This window comes from Elephas maximus, chromosome 18 (genome assembly GCF_024166365.1).
Source record: "Elephas maximus indicus isolate mEleMax1 chromosome 18, mEleMax1 primary haplotype, whole genome shotgun sequence".
Taxonomy (NCBI): Eukaryota; Metazoa; Chordata; class Mammalia; order Proboscidea; family Elephantidae; genus Elephas; species Elephas maximus.
The window spans coordinates 36,167,483-36,184,738 of NC_064836.1; the positions used below are offsets into that span (position 1 = coordinate 36,167,483).

The following is a 17,256-nucleotide window of genomic DNA, read 5'->3' on the forward strand; positions in this document are numbered from 1 at the left end:
TCTTTGATGTTCAAAGAATGTCCCTTAAATTTGATATTCCATATTTTTTTGGCAAAAGATCTGTGCTCCTACTCTCAAGATTTGACAAAATCTTGAATTCAAGTGTACGAATAGAAAAAGAATTCAAATATTCATTCCTATTAATAACCAGCATTATTGAGTGCTAGGCACTGTATCAAATGCTTTACATAGTACTATCTTATTTTGAAGGAGCCCTGGTAGCACAATGGTTAAGTGCTTGCCTGCTAACCAAAAGATCAGTGGTTTGAACCCACCAGCTGCTCCACAGGAGAAAAAACCTAGCCATCTGCTCGAGAGATTATGGCCTAGAAAACACTACGGGAGCACTTCTACCCTGTCCTATAAGGTCACTATGATTTGGAATTGCCTGGACGGCACACAAGAACAACAACAATCTTATTCTGAGCCCCCACTCTTACATATAAACCACCCAGAGGACACTGAGGTTAAAGTGCCTGCGGCTCCGTAACATCACTCATTAGGTGTATCAACTTAACCCAAAAAAACCCAAACTCAGTGCCGTCGAGTCCATTCCAACTCATAGCGACCCTAAAGGACAGAGCAGTACTGCCCCATAGAGTTTCCAAGGAGTGCCTGGTGGATTCGAACTGCCGACCCTTTGGTTAGCAGCTGTAGCACTTAACCACTATGCCACCAGGGTTTCCTATGTCAACTTAAGTATACATTATTCCAGGTAGGGTTCAACTATGCTATGTTTGAATATCAAGTTAAGGGTACATTATCTCAGGTGGGGTGAAAAAAACACACATGTTGCAGTGAAGCTGATACTGACACATAGCAACCAATACCAGCCTCGATAAAATCCAAAGACTTCACAATGACCAATGAGGCCCTCCATGGTCTACCTCACCACCAACTTATCACTGGCCTCCTTGCTTTCCTGGCACGGGCCCTGCACTGAGCCCTGCGCTCTCACTGTTCAGTCCACCTGGAACGTACTCCCCCCAAATGTCCTCTTGGCTAAATCTCTCTCCTTTTTCAAGCCTTGGCTCAGATCTCATCTTCTCAATGGGACCCTGATCGTCCCCACGAAACTCTGTAAACTGTCTCCTCTATACCACTTTATTTTTTCTTCTTTTCCAAAGCACTTGTCTTCTAACATATTATGTAATTACTATTATATTTACAATCTTTCTTCCCTTGTTGGATCATCATCAAAGTGCAAAGATGAAAGTTATCCAAAAGTGACCCCTCCTTTAAAAAAAAAAAAAAAAACACCCTTTGCCACTGAGTCAATTCCAGCCCGTAGTGACCCTACAGGACAGAGCAGGGCTGCCCCGTATGGTTTCCAAGGAGAGGATGGTGGATTCAAACTGCCGACCTTTTGGTTAACACCCGAGCTCTTAACCACTGAGCCCCCAAGGTTTCAAAAGTGACTCCAGGAACTTAAATTGGTTTCTCTGGACTGGGGACTTCCCCTCACTTTCTGGAGCAAAAGGGGCATTAGCAGTCCTCAATCTCCCAAGGGACCAAGGTCTCTGTGGTATGCAGAATCATGGCCCACAACCTGTGACTACGTTAGATAGCAAAGGAGAATTAAGGTTGATGGAATTAAGGCTACTAATCAATTTATCTTAAAATACAGAGTATACTGGACCACCAGGTGAGCCCAATGAAATCAAAAAGAAACCTTTAAAGTGGGTGAGGAGTTGGAATAGAGCAAGACTGACTGGATGTGAGAACTCCACTGCCTGAATGCGAATGGTTTTGAAGATTTTTTAGAGAAAAAAATGAATGCCATACTCTCTTGGAAAAATGATGGTATTTATAATCTCAGAATTGATCACTCTCTCAGTTCTCCAAACTAAGGCTAGAAAAGCAATGGACCAGAGTTGGGAAACCATCCAAACCTCTGATACCAGCGCTTGAAAGGCTCTTAGCTATTTTTCTGGAACCAATTCCCCAAGATCCTATATCAACACTTTAGAAAACAGAGATGAGGCCATTACTTGGAGTCTCTCCACCTCAGAGCTGCCCCTGTCATTACCTGACTAAAACGTCACATTCGTAGACACCTTGGTTTGTCCTAAACTTAATCTAACATGGAGTTCAGAACATCTGGCTAAATGGACACGAATAAACTTGAATTTAACTAAAAATTCCAGGAAAAGCTAGTATCTGTAAAACACAGTTATGTTTAACATTCTCTTTCAGAACCACAGATAAATTTGAGGACTGTCTTCACTAGAAAGCGCTATTAGTTCATGGAGGTTGGAACAATTTTTCACAATACAGGATAAATAAACATATACGTGCTTTGGGGTGGCCTGCATGATCAACTGTACATTTTCAACAAATAAACAAATGCTTTTAAATACCTAAAGAAAAGTTTTTTAATTTAAAGATAAAGTCAACAGTTAAAAAAAATTAAGTACACCTATCCGTGTGTGTGTGCAAATAGAGAAATCGAATATGGCAAAACGTAACAATTGGTGACTCCAGGTGAAGGGTATATAGGTGTTCATTTTTTCTGTAGGTTTGAAGTTTTATAAATAGTTGGAGAGACTAAGAAGCAACAGTTTTAAGTACTCAGCCTTGACAGCTCTCACGACTTGCCTCAATTTAACATCTAGGTCAGTATTTGTTACTTCACGGCTATATAACCTCTAAGATACATGCCACTGTATATACAACCCAGGTAAAGTGACTCAAGTTCGTCCAGTGTCAGATGACTAAAAAATAAATAAGCTTGGGAAACTTAGATCAAACCCTCAGACAGCGATACTACTCCTTGAAACAGTTGCTGGAAGAGTTGACCGATTTCTTCTGAAGTTTAAGACAACACAGTATCTCTGAGAATTTCGTCACTGCCCCGTTCTTCACACTTCGCTCCAGTTCACCCTTTGAAATCTTTGTTCCTGCCACGAGTCGGATACACTGCTATTCTGAGTGGAAACTATGTGGACTTTATTTCTAAACTACTATTCCTGAACGCAATATCAGTTTGCCCTCCCTGCCGTTCACCTAATAAGGATGCGATCCCGAAATACAAACGGGTTACTTTTCAGAACACTCAAAAACCAAAAAGTTGGCAAATTACGTTAACACATTGTTTCCCCCTTGTCTCACTTCCTCGTTTTTAAAAGAAACTCAAAGGGCACCATATACATCAACAGACAGCTTTGGAGCAACTACGGGCCAGTTGTGGAAAGAAACTGAAGTTGAAGGGAAGGTGAATGGTTGAGTCCGGCAAGGAGGGTGCTGACCGCCGAGCGCGGCGGAGGGGACGGGGAGAGGTGACACGTACGGACGGGTCCCGGGCACGGCGGGGCGGCTCCGGGGCTCGCGGCCTCCCGGGGCCCCGCGCCGCGCGCCCCTCCCCTCGGTTCCTCGCGCAGCTCTCCCGCCCCTCCCCACCCGGCTCCTTCTAGTCTCACGAACGGAAATGGGAGTCACAACGCCGGGGACCAGCGGAAACAAAACACAGAGACGGGCGCGGGGGGGCCGCCGTGGGGGAGAAGGCCCCGGAACGAGGTCGGCCCGCGCGGGCCCGCGCTCCCTTCCTCCCCCGCGGCCGCACTCACCCGCTCCGGAATCGGCCCTGTCGCCCCCGCCCGCGCTCCTCGGCCGGCTGAGAACGGCAGCGGCCCCCCACTCCGCGTGCAGCGTCTCTCCGGGTAAGACCTGCAGCTCCTACGACTCGAGTGCGAGGCCCCCGGGCCCTTCCCGCGGAATCGGCGCTGAGAAACCCCAACCCCCCCCTCCCGCCTCCCAGCCACCTCCGAGTCCAGGACTACAACTCCCAGCAAGTTGCGCGAAAGGAACGCCCGCGGCAACGGAGGCTCACGAGGCACAAAAAAGCATAACGCCCCAATATTTTTTTTTTTACATTCGTTCCCTTGTCCTATACACTCGTACACCTCGACAACCCCAAGAAACAGAAGGCTAACTCCCAGTGGGGCCTGAACTGGGGGAGAAGTTACTAGAAGTGCCCATGAGTATAAAACAAGGTTTCCAGAAGAAAAAAAGAGCGGGTCAAATTAGGCGAAGGGAAGATGGCGGAGACTTCGATAGGGGACCCGGAAGCACTTACCCCCCACTTCCTCCTCCTGTTTGGCTTCTGTCTCACCTAGAGCCGTCCGGTCGCAGACGGTCTTCGAGACGCTTCCTGTCCGGTGAGCGACAACCGAGTGCAACGGCGACCCATAATGCATTGCGATGGCGGGGAGGGCGGGTGGGGGCGGAGCCAGAGCCGGAAGTAGAACGGCGGCTGCGGCGGTGGCTCTCTGACAGCTCGGGACTGAAGTGCAAGGTGACTGGGAGGGTAGTTGAACCATCTTGGTCCCTTGGGCCTCCGATTCTGGGTTTTCTCACGGGGCCTGGGCAGTCCTTCGCCCCTGCCCTACGGGAGGAGAGAGCAGCTCTATGTCCCGGGCACCTTCTCAGACTGGTCCGAGGTTACGTAGACCTTGGCGCTTTTAGGCCCTGAAGTCTGTGTGGCTCAATAAATAATCCTGATAACACCCGCTCTGAGGGCAAATGGAGGGGGCGGCGGGGAGGCTGGGAAGCCGGGGGTCACGAGCTTGCAGCCTGGCTGGAGCAGCTCAAGGTCAGGCGCGCGAGGCAGGTCTGCAGCCAGGTCAGCTCAACCGGGTCACGCGGGAGACTCCTGAACTGTTTAGGCAGGACAGGCACCTTAAGGGGAGAGAGAGAAGGGCATTAGTAATGTTAAAAGTTTGCATTCCAGCTAAAAATGTTGCTGCTGCTAGAACTTCGCTAGGCAGCGCTGTGGGTTGACTTTGAGAATATGCACTGAAGAGGCGTCGAATGGACTAACCTTTGACTTCTCAGTCATCGCCCTGAACGCCCGAACCATGCCCTCCTGCCACAAGGCCTCTGCGCATGCTTTTCCCTGTGCTTGTAACCCTCTTTCTTCGTTTATTATATTCTCATTCTTGAAGTAATAGGGAAGCCTTGCCCAATCTTCTTAAGCATTCCACTTGCGACACCCCGTAAACCAAAAACTTATTGCTGTCAGTCAGTTGTGACTCATAGTGACCCTATAGGTAGAGTAGAACTGCCCCACAGGGGTTCCAAGGAGCGGCTGGTGGATTCGAACTGTCGACCTTTTGATTAGCAGTGGTAGCTCTTAGAACTTAGCACAGTTGGTATTGGATACTGATTTGTAGAATAACATCTGTTTTCTGTGTGCCAGTAGACAGTCCACACTAAATGTTTGTTTGTTCCTTGAGAAAAAAGAATAAGGAACAAATTTAGATACTGAGAGGAATGTGTTCATTTTGGGGACAATATTTTTTTTATATAGGACTTAGGAGGGAATGAGAGCTGTTGAACACACAGATTTGGAGTTCAAGGGTAAAAAAATTAGAGATATGATTTGGAAGTCATTTGTCCCTGTTTTTTTATTGGTGGTCCATTGGGTTGGTTTCTACTGATAATCAGAATAATTCTAAATGGGATTTCACCTGTGTTATAGGGTTGCTGGAGCCCTGGTGATGCAGTGGTTAAGCTACAGCTGCTAACCAAAAAATCGACAGTTCGAATCCACCAGCCACTCTTTGGAGACCCTATGTAGCAGTTCTGCTCTGTCCAATAGGGTCGCTATGGGTCGGAATTGACTGGACCGCAATGGGTGTGCGTGTATTAGGAATGACATCTTTGCTGCCATTAATGCCCTAGAGCAAATTCACTGTGGGAGTATCGGCAATTGAACGTTTTTCAGACATGGTTTTATCATCTGTGAATGAAGGATGAGAAAACCTGCCTCTAACAGTATTCCTGTAAGGGTACCAAAAAAAAAAAAAAAAACCTATTGCCCTCGACCTTTTGGTTTTAACCCCTGTGCGGCAAGGATTCCCTAAGAGTACAAGGGAAGACTACATATGGAAATACTTTGCGGACTATTTAGGGCTAACCAAATGTTAGGTTACCTTACTGCTGAGTGTTAAATGTATCTTTAGATTGCCAAAAGGGAAAATATACATTGAGTTGCACAATTTTTTTTTTTTTTACATATTTGTGTTTGAGTCAAATTCCACCACTGTGTGCCTCTGGACCAGATACTTAAAAAAGAAAGAAGGAACAGACCAGATACTTAAAAAAGAAAGAAGGAACAAGTTTTGATACTGAGGGATGTGTTCATTTTTTGGACAAGTTGAGTTTTGGAAACCTCTAAATCTCTATCATGGATTGAATTGTGTCCCCCCAAAATATCTGTCAGCTTGGTTAGGCTATGATTCCCAATATTGTGTGGTTGTCCTCTATTTTGTGATTGTCATTTTCCCATGTATTGTACATTCTAATCTTTGCCTATGGTTAATAAGGCAAGGTTAGATTATGTTAAAGAGGACTAGGGTGGGATCGTATCACCCTTACTAAGGTCACATCCCTGATCCAGTATACAGGGAGTTTCCCCGATGGGTGGCCTGCACCACCTTTTATATTACAAGAGATAAAAGGAAAAAGAAGTGAGCAGAGAGTGGGGGACCTCAGGCCACCAAGAAAGCAGTGCCAGAGCAGAGCACATCCTTTGGACCCGAGGTTCCTGCGTGAAGAAGCTCCTAAACAAAGGGAAGGTTGATGAAAAGGACCTTCCTCCAGAGCGACAGAGAGAGCCTTCCCCTGGAGCTGGTGCCCTGAATTTGGACTTGTAGCCTACTAGACTGTGAGATAATACATTTCTCTTTGGTAAAGCCATCCACTTGTGGTATTTCTGTTATAGCAGCATTAGATAACTAAGACAACTTGAGTTTCTATAAAAGGGAAATGATGATAAGAGACACCTTATAGGGTCATTTGTTGTTTGCTTGAAGTTTTGCTCAAGGATTTTCCCCTGGCAGGGTATAAGAGTAATATTATGAATTCTTTTAATTTCATCGAATAGTTGGCTTTCATCCTTGTAGGTGAAGGATATTTTGTTGATTGGAGGGTTTCTTTTGGTAGTTTTTGTATGCTAGTCCAGGGTTACTCAACTTGATGTTTTGGACTGGATGACGGGGACTGTCCTGTTTAGCAGCATCCCTGGCCTCAATTCACTAGATACCAGTAGCACCCATCCCAGTAACAACAAGCAAAAAATGTTTTCAGACATTGCCAGATACCCTCCGAGGGGTTAAACTCCTCTCCTTTCCTCCTCCCCTACTCCTGTTTGAGGATCACTGCTACTCTGCTGTCTTCTAGCTTTGTGCCTCTCTGGTGGGGTTTTTTTTCTTTTTCCTTCTCAGTTTTTTTTCCTCCAACTACTGTGGAAGGATATTTATGAACAATAAAATAAAAACTAATAATTAGAAAAATGAAATGAAGACATAAAAGCCCTTATTTGTTGTTGTTAGGTGCCGTCGAGCCAGTTTCAACTCAGCGACCCTATGCACAACAGCACGAAACACTGCCCAGTCCTGAGCCATCCTTACAATCGTTACGCCTGAGCTCATTGTTGCAGCCACTGTGTCAGTCCACCTCGTTGAGGGTCTTCCTCTTTTCCACAGACCCTGTACTCTACCAAGCATGATGTTCTTCTCCAAGGACTGATCCCTCCTGACAACATGTCCAAAGTATGTACGATGCAGTCTCGCCATCCTTGCCTCTAAGGAGCATTCTGGCTGCACTTCTTCCAAGACAGATTTGTTCATTCTTTTGGCCTCTTCAGGCAGTCCATGGTATATTCAATATTCTTCGCCAACACCACAATTCAAAGGCGTCAGTTCTTCTTCGGTCTTCCTTATTCATTGTCCAGCTTTCACATGCATATGATGTGCTTGAAAATACCATGGCTTGGGTCAGGCGCACCTTAGTCTTCAGGGTGACATCTTTGCTCTTCAACACTTGGAAGAGGTCCTTTGCAGCAGATTTGCCCAATGCAATGCGTCTTTTGACTTCTTGACCGCCGCTTCCATGGCTGTTGATTGTGGATCCAAGTCAAATGAAATCCTTGACAACTTCAATCTTTTCTCCGCTTATCATGATGTTGCTCATTGGTCTAGTTGTGAGGATTTTTGTTTTCTTTATGCTGAGGTGTAATCCATCCTGAAGGCTGTAGTCTTTGATCTTCATTAGTAAGTGCTTCAAGTCCTCTTCAGCAGGCATAAATTACTCTTAAATTGCTATAAAAGCTTCTAAATGCTTATTCCGAATTTACGTGTTACTGTAGATCAGTTTACTACCACTGGTTCGAGGATCACACCTTGAGCAGCACTATTATAACAGGAGCCCTGGTGGAGCAGTGGTTAAGCGCTTGGAAGGTCTCTGCAAAAAAAGATACGGCAGTCAGCTCCCATAAAGAGTACAGCCTTGGAAACCCTATGGTGGCAGTTCTACTCTGTCCTATAGGGTCACTGTGAATTGGAATCTACTCAATGGCAACCGGTGTTTTTTGTTTTGTTTTTTAAGTAACTTAACATAAGTCAAGTGTCATTGGGCTTTATTATCGTTATTAGGTAGTTGGGGGGATGTAAGATGGTGGGGGGGTACAGGGAGCATGTTAGCATGTCAGGTTTTCACTTTGTCTTTAAGGTTCAGAAATTTTACCAGGCTACACTGAGGTATGGAGTCCCTGGATGGTGCAAATGGTTAATGACCTTGGCTGCCAACTGACAGGCTGGAGCTTTAGGTCCACCCAGGGGTACCTTGGAAGAAATGCCTGGTGATCTACTTCCAAAAAATCAGCCATCAAAAACTTATGGAGCACCATTCTACTCTGACACACATAGGGTCACCATGAGTCGGAATCGCCTTGATGGCAACCGATTTTGTTTTTTTATATTGTGGTACGAGTCTTTTATCACCATTCCAACATAGGGTTTGGTAAACTCAGTTTAGAGACTCAGTCTTCTGAGCAAAAATTTTCTTCTGCTAATTATTTATTGCCTCTTAATCTGTCCTTTTTTTTTCTGGAATTCCTGTTTGTATGTACTTGTAATTTGAAATAATTTTTACATTTGATCTTTCAGGCCGCTAAATAAGGTCTTAACAGGAATCGCCTTCTCCTTTAATTTATTTACCAAAATTTTTTTTAGTTAGAAAATCATGTGTTTTAGCTTAAGGAAGTCTAAGGACTTGGAGGTCTTTAAGTGCTTATTTTTAAAATTCAGGTTTTCGTCTTCAGAAATTCTGTTCCACTGGGTATGCTCATGAGGCTGTACTACTTGATCCTCCCCCTCTCTTGTACTGGGCTCCTGTGGGCTGAGGGCTGTTTTTCTTTGGTCATTCTTTTGGGCTTAAGTTTAGTGCTACAGTGTTGTCGAATGGCTGCGATCCTGCAGTTGGAGCAGGCAGAGCAGCCTCTGCCCAGGGATCTGTGAAGTAGAAAGTGCCAGGCGATTATTCCTGCCTGAGGCAAGTGGTTCAGTCTCCCTGCCCAGCTCCCTTTTGGCCTTTTGAGGGGGTCAGAGAAACATGGGGCATTAATCGGGGGTCACTGTTCTTTTCTTACTGGTGGTAGGTACAGTAGTTTTCCAATAGTCTAGTTCTACTATTTCCTCTGGTCCAAGACCAAGTTCATGGGAGAAGAAATACACCATACCAGATCTTGTGCTTTCTTCCTACCTTTACGCTAGTGGAGCCACATGCCTGGGTTGTTCCCCGGTTCCTAGGTCTCCACGGCCTTTTGGTTAAGAAGCGAAATATTTGTAATGGGGAGAGGGAAAGGGAACTATGGTCAGTGACTGTCCTAGCATTCTAGTCTGTCTAGACTGACTTCCGGTCTGCTTTAGTTCTATAACAATTAGAAGAATATTTCACGCTATATGATATATTTAGAAGTATATTACAATTACATATGTATATACATTTTACAGTATTATTAACATTCCGGTGCTTGTTTTCAGTAACCGAGTCACCATGATTCTGCAGAGGCTCTTCAGCTTTTCCTCTGTCATTCGGTCAGCAGTCTCAGTCTATCTGCGGAGGAACATTGGTGTTACAGCGGTGGCGTTTAATAAGGAACTTGATCCTATACAGAAACTTTACTTGGACAAGATTAGAGAATACAGGTCTAAGCGACAGTAAGTAGACAGACAATCAACCATGGTATAAATATAAATATTCAAAGTATGTAAGTTTCAAAATGGTGATTAAAAAAAAAATTGCTTGGTGTTTGAAAGTATCCAAGAGCTTCCAGACCTGATCGTAGAAGCAATTCTTAGACATACGTGGGGTCTTAGAAATCATCTGGCAGCAAACTCTGTTTGAGAAAACAAAGTATGGTAGACGTTGATTAGCCTGGGGCCATAAAACCAATTGGGGAAAAGTTTATAATTGAAGTATTCTGACTCTCAGTTGAGTGCCTTTTCTGTGACATCGTGATTTGGGGAAATGTATAAATGCAGCATTTGTTCTTGAATGCTGTTTCTGTAGTTGTAGATCTCGAGGAACGTCAAAGGACGAAAAGCTCGGAAGTGGTCTAAAGCAAATCCAGGAAAAACATGGTTACGGCACTCACAATGTTAAAGGTGGATGATGACCTCAGCCATCATGATGTCTAGCCCCCAAACCTTAGGAAAAATGGTGAATGTCGAGCTATTCCATTTGCTTTCATTTAGCTGTACACCGTGTACAAAACACCGGGGTATTACACAAAGTGACAAAGAGGCTTCTTCAGTATTCGTAAAGTCTCATAGGGATAGAAAGCTTTTAAGCAAGTAAATATAAGATAAAATGGGTTAGAGAGTGGTGGTGATTCAGTGGTAGAAGCCTTGCCTTCCATGTGGGAGACCCAGCCAGTGCCTCTCACGTGCAGCCACCGTTTGTCTGTCAGTGGAGGCTTGCATGCTGCTATAATGCTGTTCAGATTTCAGGGGAGCTTCCAGACTAAGATGAACGAGGAAGAAAGGTCTGGTGATCTCCTTTGGAAAAATCAGCCAACAAAATTCCTATGGATCAAAATTAGTCCAGACCACAGCCAATCATGGGGATGGCACAGGACCAGATAGCATTTCATTCCATTGTGCATGGGGTCTCCATGAGTCAGAGGCTGACTCATAGGAGCTAACAACAACAAAAATGGGTTAGGTGCTAAGATACTAACACATTCAGTGTTTGGGAGTTTGTAGGAAGGAGTGCTTTCTAGCCAGAGGTATTTTAGAAGGCTTCTTGGAAGAGTTAATACTGTATCTCAGCTTCGAAGGAAGTATTCATGATCATTCATCCTTCTTGAGAAGTCACGGACACTTAGGAATTCTGATTTTGTGTGAGTTTATGCACACAGTTTGCTTATAGCTGGAAAGAGTTCTGAAACTCCCAGAAGGTCATCAGTAGATACCATCCCCAGAGGTCTACTCCAGGTTGAGAACCATTGATGGAAAGGAGGGTGAGAGTGGTTGCACAACTTAAAGATTATAATCAGTGTCACTGAATTGTACATGTAGAAATTGTTGCATTGGTGTATGTTCTGCTGTGTATGTTCTCAACAACAAAATCAGTGTAGAGATGTTGGACAGATAAATGGGGGTGGGAGGAGAATATCTCTTAGGAGAGAAGAATGGTGTGCACAAAGATGTGAAAACAAGCATAAAATATACTTGGGAAACTAATTGTGTTTCCCTGGAGTGTAGAGTCTCGAGTGTAGTGAGCAGTAAGGATAGAAAGAGGTGAAACAAGGAATGGAAGGCCTTGATTGTAGATTAAGCAAAAAAGTTATTACGTGATAGGCATTTGTAAAAAAAATAAAGGTTTTGTGTGGGATAGGAGGGTAGAATGTGGTTACTCTGTAATTTTAGTCTCGGTGTTTAAGAAGAATTGGAATGACAAGAGAATCAAGGCAGACATTTTAAGAAAATGTCGTAATCCAGGAGTTAGCTGATGAGAGCCTGGACTTTGTAGCAGTGGGAATAGAAAAGTGACAGACTTGAGACATTAAGAGACTGAGACCTGGTCTTGGTGACCTGGCAGAGAGGCAGAGGAGAGGGAGCAATCAAAGAAAACAGTGATGTGAGACTGGGTAACTAACAAAAAGGTGATGCCTTACCAAACGTAAGGAGGAGAAACAGTGAAGGGGAAAGAAATGCATTAAGGTGCCATGTGCTCTGCTAGACATTGTTATGAAGCTGTAGATGTTATCCCCACTTTACGTATGGGAAAACCAAGGCTGAAAGGTTAGAATTTGCCTAAAATTACATCATTCGGTAAGTAGAATAACAGATCTTTAGCCAGGTCCATCTGAACTCCAGACCCCATTCTTTGACTATATCCCTTTCTGTACAAAAAGGTAATACATCAGTTGTAAACAAGTTGAAAACTATAGTATCTGGTGGCACAGTGCTTAAGTGCTTGGCCACTAACCCGACGATCAGCAGCCGCCAGCCTCCCCATGGGAGAAAAGACCTGGCAATCTTTTCCCATAAAGATTACAGCTGGGAAACCCTGTGGAGCAATTCTGCTCTGTCACATAGGGTCGCTATGAGTTGGAATCAACTTGGTGGCACAGAGTGACGACAATTTTCTGTCATTAGAAGTTTAATGGTCTTGGTGTCTGGAAACTGCCAAAGATACAGGAGACTACGCAGGTGTGCAGGACTGATCAGGAAATTTGAATGTCTTCTGTCCAGAGGTTGTGGACTCTTAATGTTGATGCTGTTTGCACTTTGTCCTTAAAAAGCCTGTCCTATAAGAAGTCAGTCCTTAGGTGTAATCTGAATCTAAGGAAGGTGATTGATTCAGTCATTTGTGCAAAAAACACAACCTGAAGAAGCAAAAAACTCTGGACTGGAGTTGAGCTCTGTGGAATTACTAGCTCTTTGTGGCTTATTTTTCTCCTGCATAAAATGGGGATGATAACAACAGAGCCTATAAATTAGTTTTTTTTTTTTTTTTTTTAGTATTCATTAGCTGGGAACCCTGGTGGCGCAGTGGTTAAGTGCTATGACTGCCAACCAAAAGGTCGGCATTTGGAGTCCACCAGGTGTTCCTTGGAAACGCTATGAGGCAGTTCTACTCAGTCCTATAGAGTCACTGTGAGTCAGAATTGACTCAATGGCAATGGCTTTGGGTTTTTTTTTTTTTTTTTTAATATTCATTAGATGGAGCCCTGGTGGCACAGTAGTTAAGCACGTGGCTCTGCTAACCAGAAGGCTGGCGATTTGAGCCCATCAGCAACCCCACAGGCGAAAGATGTAGCAGTTGGCTTCTGTGAAGATTAAAACCAAAAAACCCAAGCCTGCTGCTCTCAAGTCAATTCTGACTCACAACAACCCTGTAGAACAGAGTAGAACTGCCCCAAGGGTTTCCAAGGCTGTAAATCTTTATGAAAGCAGACTGCCGCATCTTTCTCCCTTGGAGCTGGTGGGTTCAAACCTCCAACTTTTGTTAACAGCCGAGCGCATTTAACCACTGTGCCACCAGGGCTCCTCCTGTAAAGATTCCAACCCGCTGCCATGGAGTTGATTCTGACTCATAGTGATCCCACAGGGTTTCCAAGGCTGTAAATCTCTACAGAAGCAGACTGCCACATCTTTCTCCCTCAGAGCTGCTAGTGGTTTTGAACTGCCAACCTATCAGCAGCCTATCACTTTAACCACTGCGCCACGAGGCCTTCTGCCTTGGGAGCCCTATGGGGCAGTCCTCCTCTGTCCAATAGGGTAACTGCTGAGTCAGAATCGATTTAAAGGCAATGGGAAAGTATTTGTTAGGTAAAGAAATATGAGTGTCTACTTTGTCCCAGTCATTGTGCTAGAGCCTGGGGACATAGTAGCAAAGAAGATGGGCGGGGAGACATACTCAGTTGAGGAGGCGGAAGATTTCTGGACCCTTTTTATCACAAGAGAGGGCATACTGAAGGTACAGTAGCCACCTAGCTTTAACCAGTAAATCATTGAGATGATTTCTGGACCCTTATTATAAGAGAGTACGTATTGAAGGTACAATAGCCACCATCTAGCTTTAACCAGTAAATTGTTGAGACTGGCTGGATCTTCTAAAGTTTTGTGGATCCCAGAGCTGGAAGTATATTTGGTTGAAGACTATCTAGACTGCACTGTTCATTTCAATACCCACTATCTACATAGAACTTTAAATTAATTACATTTAAATAAAAATTCAGTTCCTCAGTCACCTTAGCCATATTTTTAGAACTCAGTAGCGCAATAGGACTTCTTGTTAGTTGCCATCGAGTGCACTCCAACTCACGGCGACCTCACATGTGGAAAGTAGAACTGCTGCATGTGATGTTCAAGGATGTGACCTTTTAAAGCAGATTGCCAGGGTCTGTTTTGTGGGTGCCTCTGGGTAGGTTTGAACCGCCAACCTTTCAGCTAGTAGTCGAACAGTTAACGATTTGTGCCACTCAGACAACTCCCCATATATGACTGGTGGCTACCATATTGGACCACACAGATACAGAGCATTTTTACCACCACAGAAGGTTCTCTTAAACAGTACTGATCTAGGAAAAAATTGAGTCTATCACAAGAAACATCATTAACAAATTCGTAAATAGGAGTTGTCTCCTTATGTATGTTTTGTAAAAGTAAATGTTAACACAAGACCCTATGCTTTGATCATAGGCATGTGTGAAGTTATTATTACCCTGGGTAGAATTCTCACTTGTAAATTCCTTAAAGTTATTAATGTTCATTGATAGGCAGTAACCAGAAAAATTTGTGAAACGAATCCATTAGCTCTAATTGGCCCTGCTTCTGGTCCATGATTTTATCTTTATCTTCCCAAAGCACAACTCTCATTTTATCATTTTTTTGCTTAGTGGATAAGATACAAACTTCAAGACTTAGCACTTCAGGCCTCCCATGACCTAGGCCTGCTGGCTGTTTTATCTAGACTACTTGGTGTTCCCCCTCAGAGCCAACACTTTGCCATCTCCATGACTTTACATTTTCAGCCGGTTCACTGTTTCAGATTAAAATCTGACCCGGCATGCCTGAACTACCTCAAATGCCACATTTATTAATGACATGTTCCCTGATTAGTTCAGCAAAAAAAGTAATCTCAACTTGAATAGTTTTTTGTTAAACGGTGTTTTTGAAGCTTATTGTTGTGCTGTAAGTATTTGTAAGCATGTTACTTTATTTCTAAAATGCAGCTTCTGAGGATAGGAAGTATTTTCCTTCTTTGATAGGCTCCTGTTAGAGAGACTTATATTTACTGTTGCTGTCGTTGTTAGCTGCTGTCCAGTTGGCACTGACTCATAGTGACCATATGTACAACAGAACAAAACACTGAGGTCCTGTGCCATCCTCACAGGCATTGCTATACTTCAGCCCAATGTTACAGCCACTGTCATTCCATTTCATTGAAGGTTTTCCTCTTTTTTGCTGACCCTGTACCAAGCACGATGTTCTTCTCCAGGAAGTGGTTCCTCCCGATAACATGTCCAAAGTACACAAGACGAAATCTTGCCATCCTCGCTTCTAAGGAGCATTCTGGCTGTACTCCTTCCAAGACAAACTTGTCTTTCTGGCAGTCTGGTATATTAGATATTCGTCGCCAACACCATAAGTCAAAGGCATCTCTTATATGACTTATACAGTATTTAGTGCTGGCTGATTTAAAAAAAAAAAAAATTTTTTTTTTTTTTAGATTTCAAGGTAACAGATACCTTAATAGGTAACAGGTTTTGAGCACTTGCTGTGTGCTGAGTGGTGTATACGCACTATCTTTTTAATTCTTCTAGCAGAAGGACCTTCACTTTTGAAGTTCAGAGCACTTTGTGATTTGTCTCTGTTTACACAGTTACCAGACGATAGAGCTGACAGTCAGGTGGAAGTGACTGCAGAGCCCAAGCACTTACCCATCACACCTCATTGCAGTTTAGGCCCTTAATAAGTATCCTTGACACTAAAAAACCTTGAATTTCAGAGATTTGTTTGAAGTTGGCTCATTTATGTGAAACTTCATTATACTGAAATGGTTTGATTTGAAATTCAAGTGGGAATACTTGGCTTCTTTCTGAAGTCTGTTTTTCCCTACACAGGTACCTTTTAAAAGTCTATTAAAACTTGGTGGTGAAAGGTAATTTTGTTTTTGTAAACTACTAGTCAATGAAATGAATTTTTTTTTTCTTTGTTCATTTACACAACAGGGCATCTGGAGGACCTGTTGATACAGGCCCCGAATATCAGCAAGACCTGGAGAACGAGATTTTAAAACTTAAGCAAAAGTATGGTAAAGCAGACATGAATACCTTCCCTACCTTCACGTTTGAAGGTAAGTCCCCTAAATCACAGATTCGTTCCTCTGGGAGATTATTTTAAGGGAAGAATACTTACACTTACTGATTTATTTGGGATTCACCCGGGTTGTCTAAAGGATTGTATGACAAATACAGGCGAGGTGGTAGGACAATGATATGTGCACAGGAGGCCCTCAGATGAGTGTGTGCAGTTAGTACAGGAAACCGGTGCAGGTTGGAATCAAATACCCGGATCTTGAATTCTGACACGATCATTTATGAGCTGTGTGATCTTGGGTGGTTAACTGGTATCTGTTCCCTCATCTGACATTTCAGGAGAATTATGTCTTCCTCATATGGTTGTTGTCGTTAAATGTCGTAACACATCTAAAGTCAATAGCCTGACATAGTAAATGTTCAATAAATTTTAAATTTTTGTCACATTTCTTTATACAAGAACCCCAAACCCCTTGCTATCCAGTTAATTCCGACTCATAGCAACCCTATAGGACAGAGTAGAGCTGCCCCATAGGGTTCCCAAGGCTGTAAATCTTTATGGGAGTAGACTCACATCTTTCTCCTGCAGAAAGCCTGGTGGGTTCGAACCACTGACCTTTTGGTTAGTAGCTGAGCACTTAACAACTGTGCCACCAGGGGTCCTCATATTTCTACGTAGATGTTTAAAAATAATAGATACTTACTGAAAAATCAGAAGATTGATTAACTCAACCTTGAAGAGTTCTAAATAATACGTATCATTACAGTATGACTAAGCATGATCCTCTTTTTTTTTTCCCTCTTAGATCCCAAATTTGAAGCCGTTGAAGAACCCCAGCCCCAAAATGATAAGAAAAATTAATCTGGTAATTTGTCATGGATTAGTTGTACAATTAAGCAGTGATCACATAATAAATATATATTTCATGGTGGTCAAATGTTCGTTTGTTAATTCCGATTCCCCTACCAGTGGAGACTTACTGTTGGTGGTGATACTCCCAGGGAGCCTCCTTTTTTGTTCTGAGGCCTTCAACTGATGGGATGAGGCCTATCTTCATTATGGAGGATAATCTGCCAACTGATTTAATTATGTGTAAAAATCTCATAACAAATCTAGCCTAGTATTTGACCAAACAACTGGG

General features: G+C 43.4%; 2 protein-coding genes across 7 annotated transcripts in view; one reads left to right on the top strand and one right to left on the bottom strand.

Annotated features, from left to right (window-relative positions):
• The window catches only part of GABPA (GA binding protein transcription factor subunit alpha), a 37,832-nt gene extending 33,648 nt beyond the window's left edge, over nucleotides 1-4,184 (bottom strand). The window contains exon 1 of one of the 4 annotated variants that reach the window (XM_049857939.1): nucleotides 4,112-4,184. The gene's annotated coding sequence lies outside the window, so the exon portion shown is untranslated. Of the gene's footprint in view, nucleotides 1-3,289; nucleotides 3,404-3,566; nucleotides 3,650-4,075 lie in introns of those variants that run through there. The other 3 variants (XM_049857936.1, XM_049857937.1, XM_049857938.1) reach the window with 3 other exon arrangements.
• Nucleotides 4,073-17,043, top strand: ATP5PF (ATP synthase peripheral stalk subunit F6). Of its 3 annotated transcripts, XM_049857942.1 has the most exons (5): nucleotides 4,142-4,157; nucleotides 7,488-7,553; nucleotides 9,825-10,001; nucleotides 16,028-16,152; nucleotides 16,921-17,043. In XM_049857942.1, the coding sequence occupies exons 3-5, from the start codon at nucleotides 9,838-9,840 to the stop codon at nucleotides 16,974-16,976; spliced, it is 345 nt and encodes a 114-aa protein (XP_049713899.1). In that variant the 5' UTR covers nucleotides 4,142-4,157; nucleotides 7,488-7,553; nucleotides 9,825-9,837; the 3' UTR covers nucleotides 16,977-17,043. The 3 variants fall into 3 exon arrangements, with proteins under 3 accessions (XP_049713897.1, XP_049713899.1, XP_049713898.1); XM_049857940.1 differs by lacking the exon at nucleotides 7,488-7,553 and having other exon boundaries at nucleotides 4,073-4,157; XM_049857941.1 differs by lacking the exons at nucleotides 4,142-4,157; nucleotides 7,488-7,553 and adding an exon at nucleotides 4,221-4,294.
• The last annotated feature ends 213 nt before the right edge of the window (nucleotides 17,044-17,256 follow it).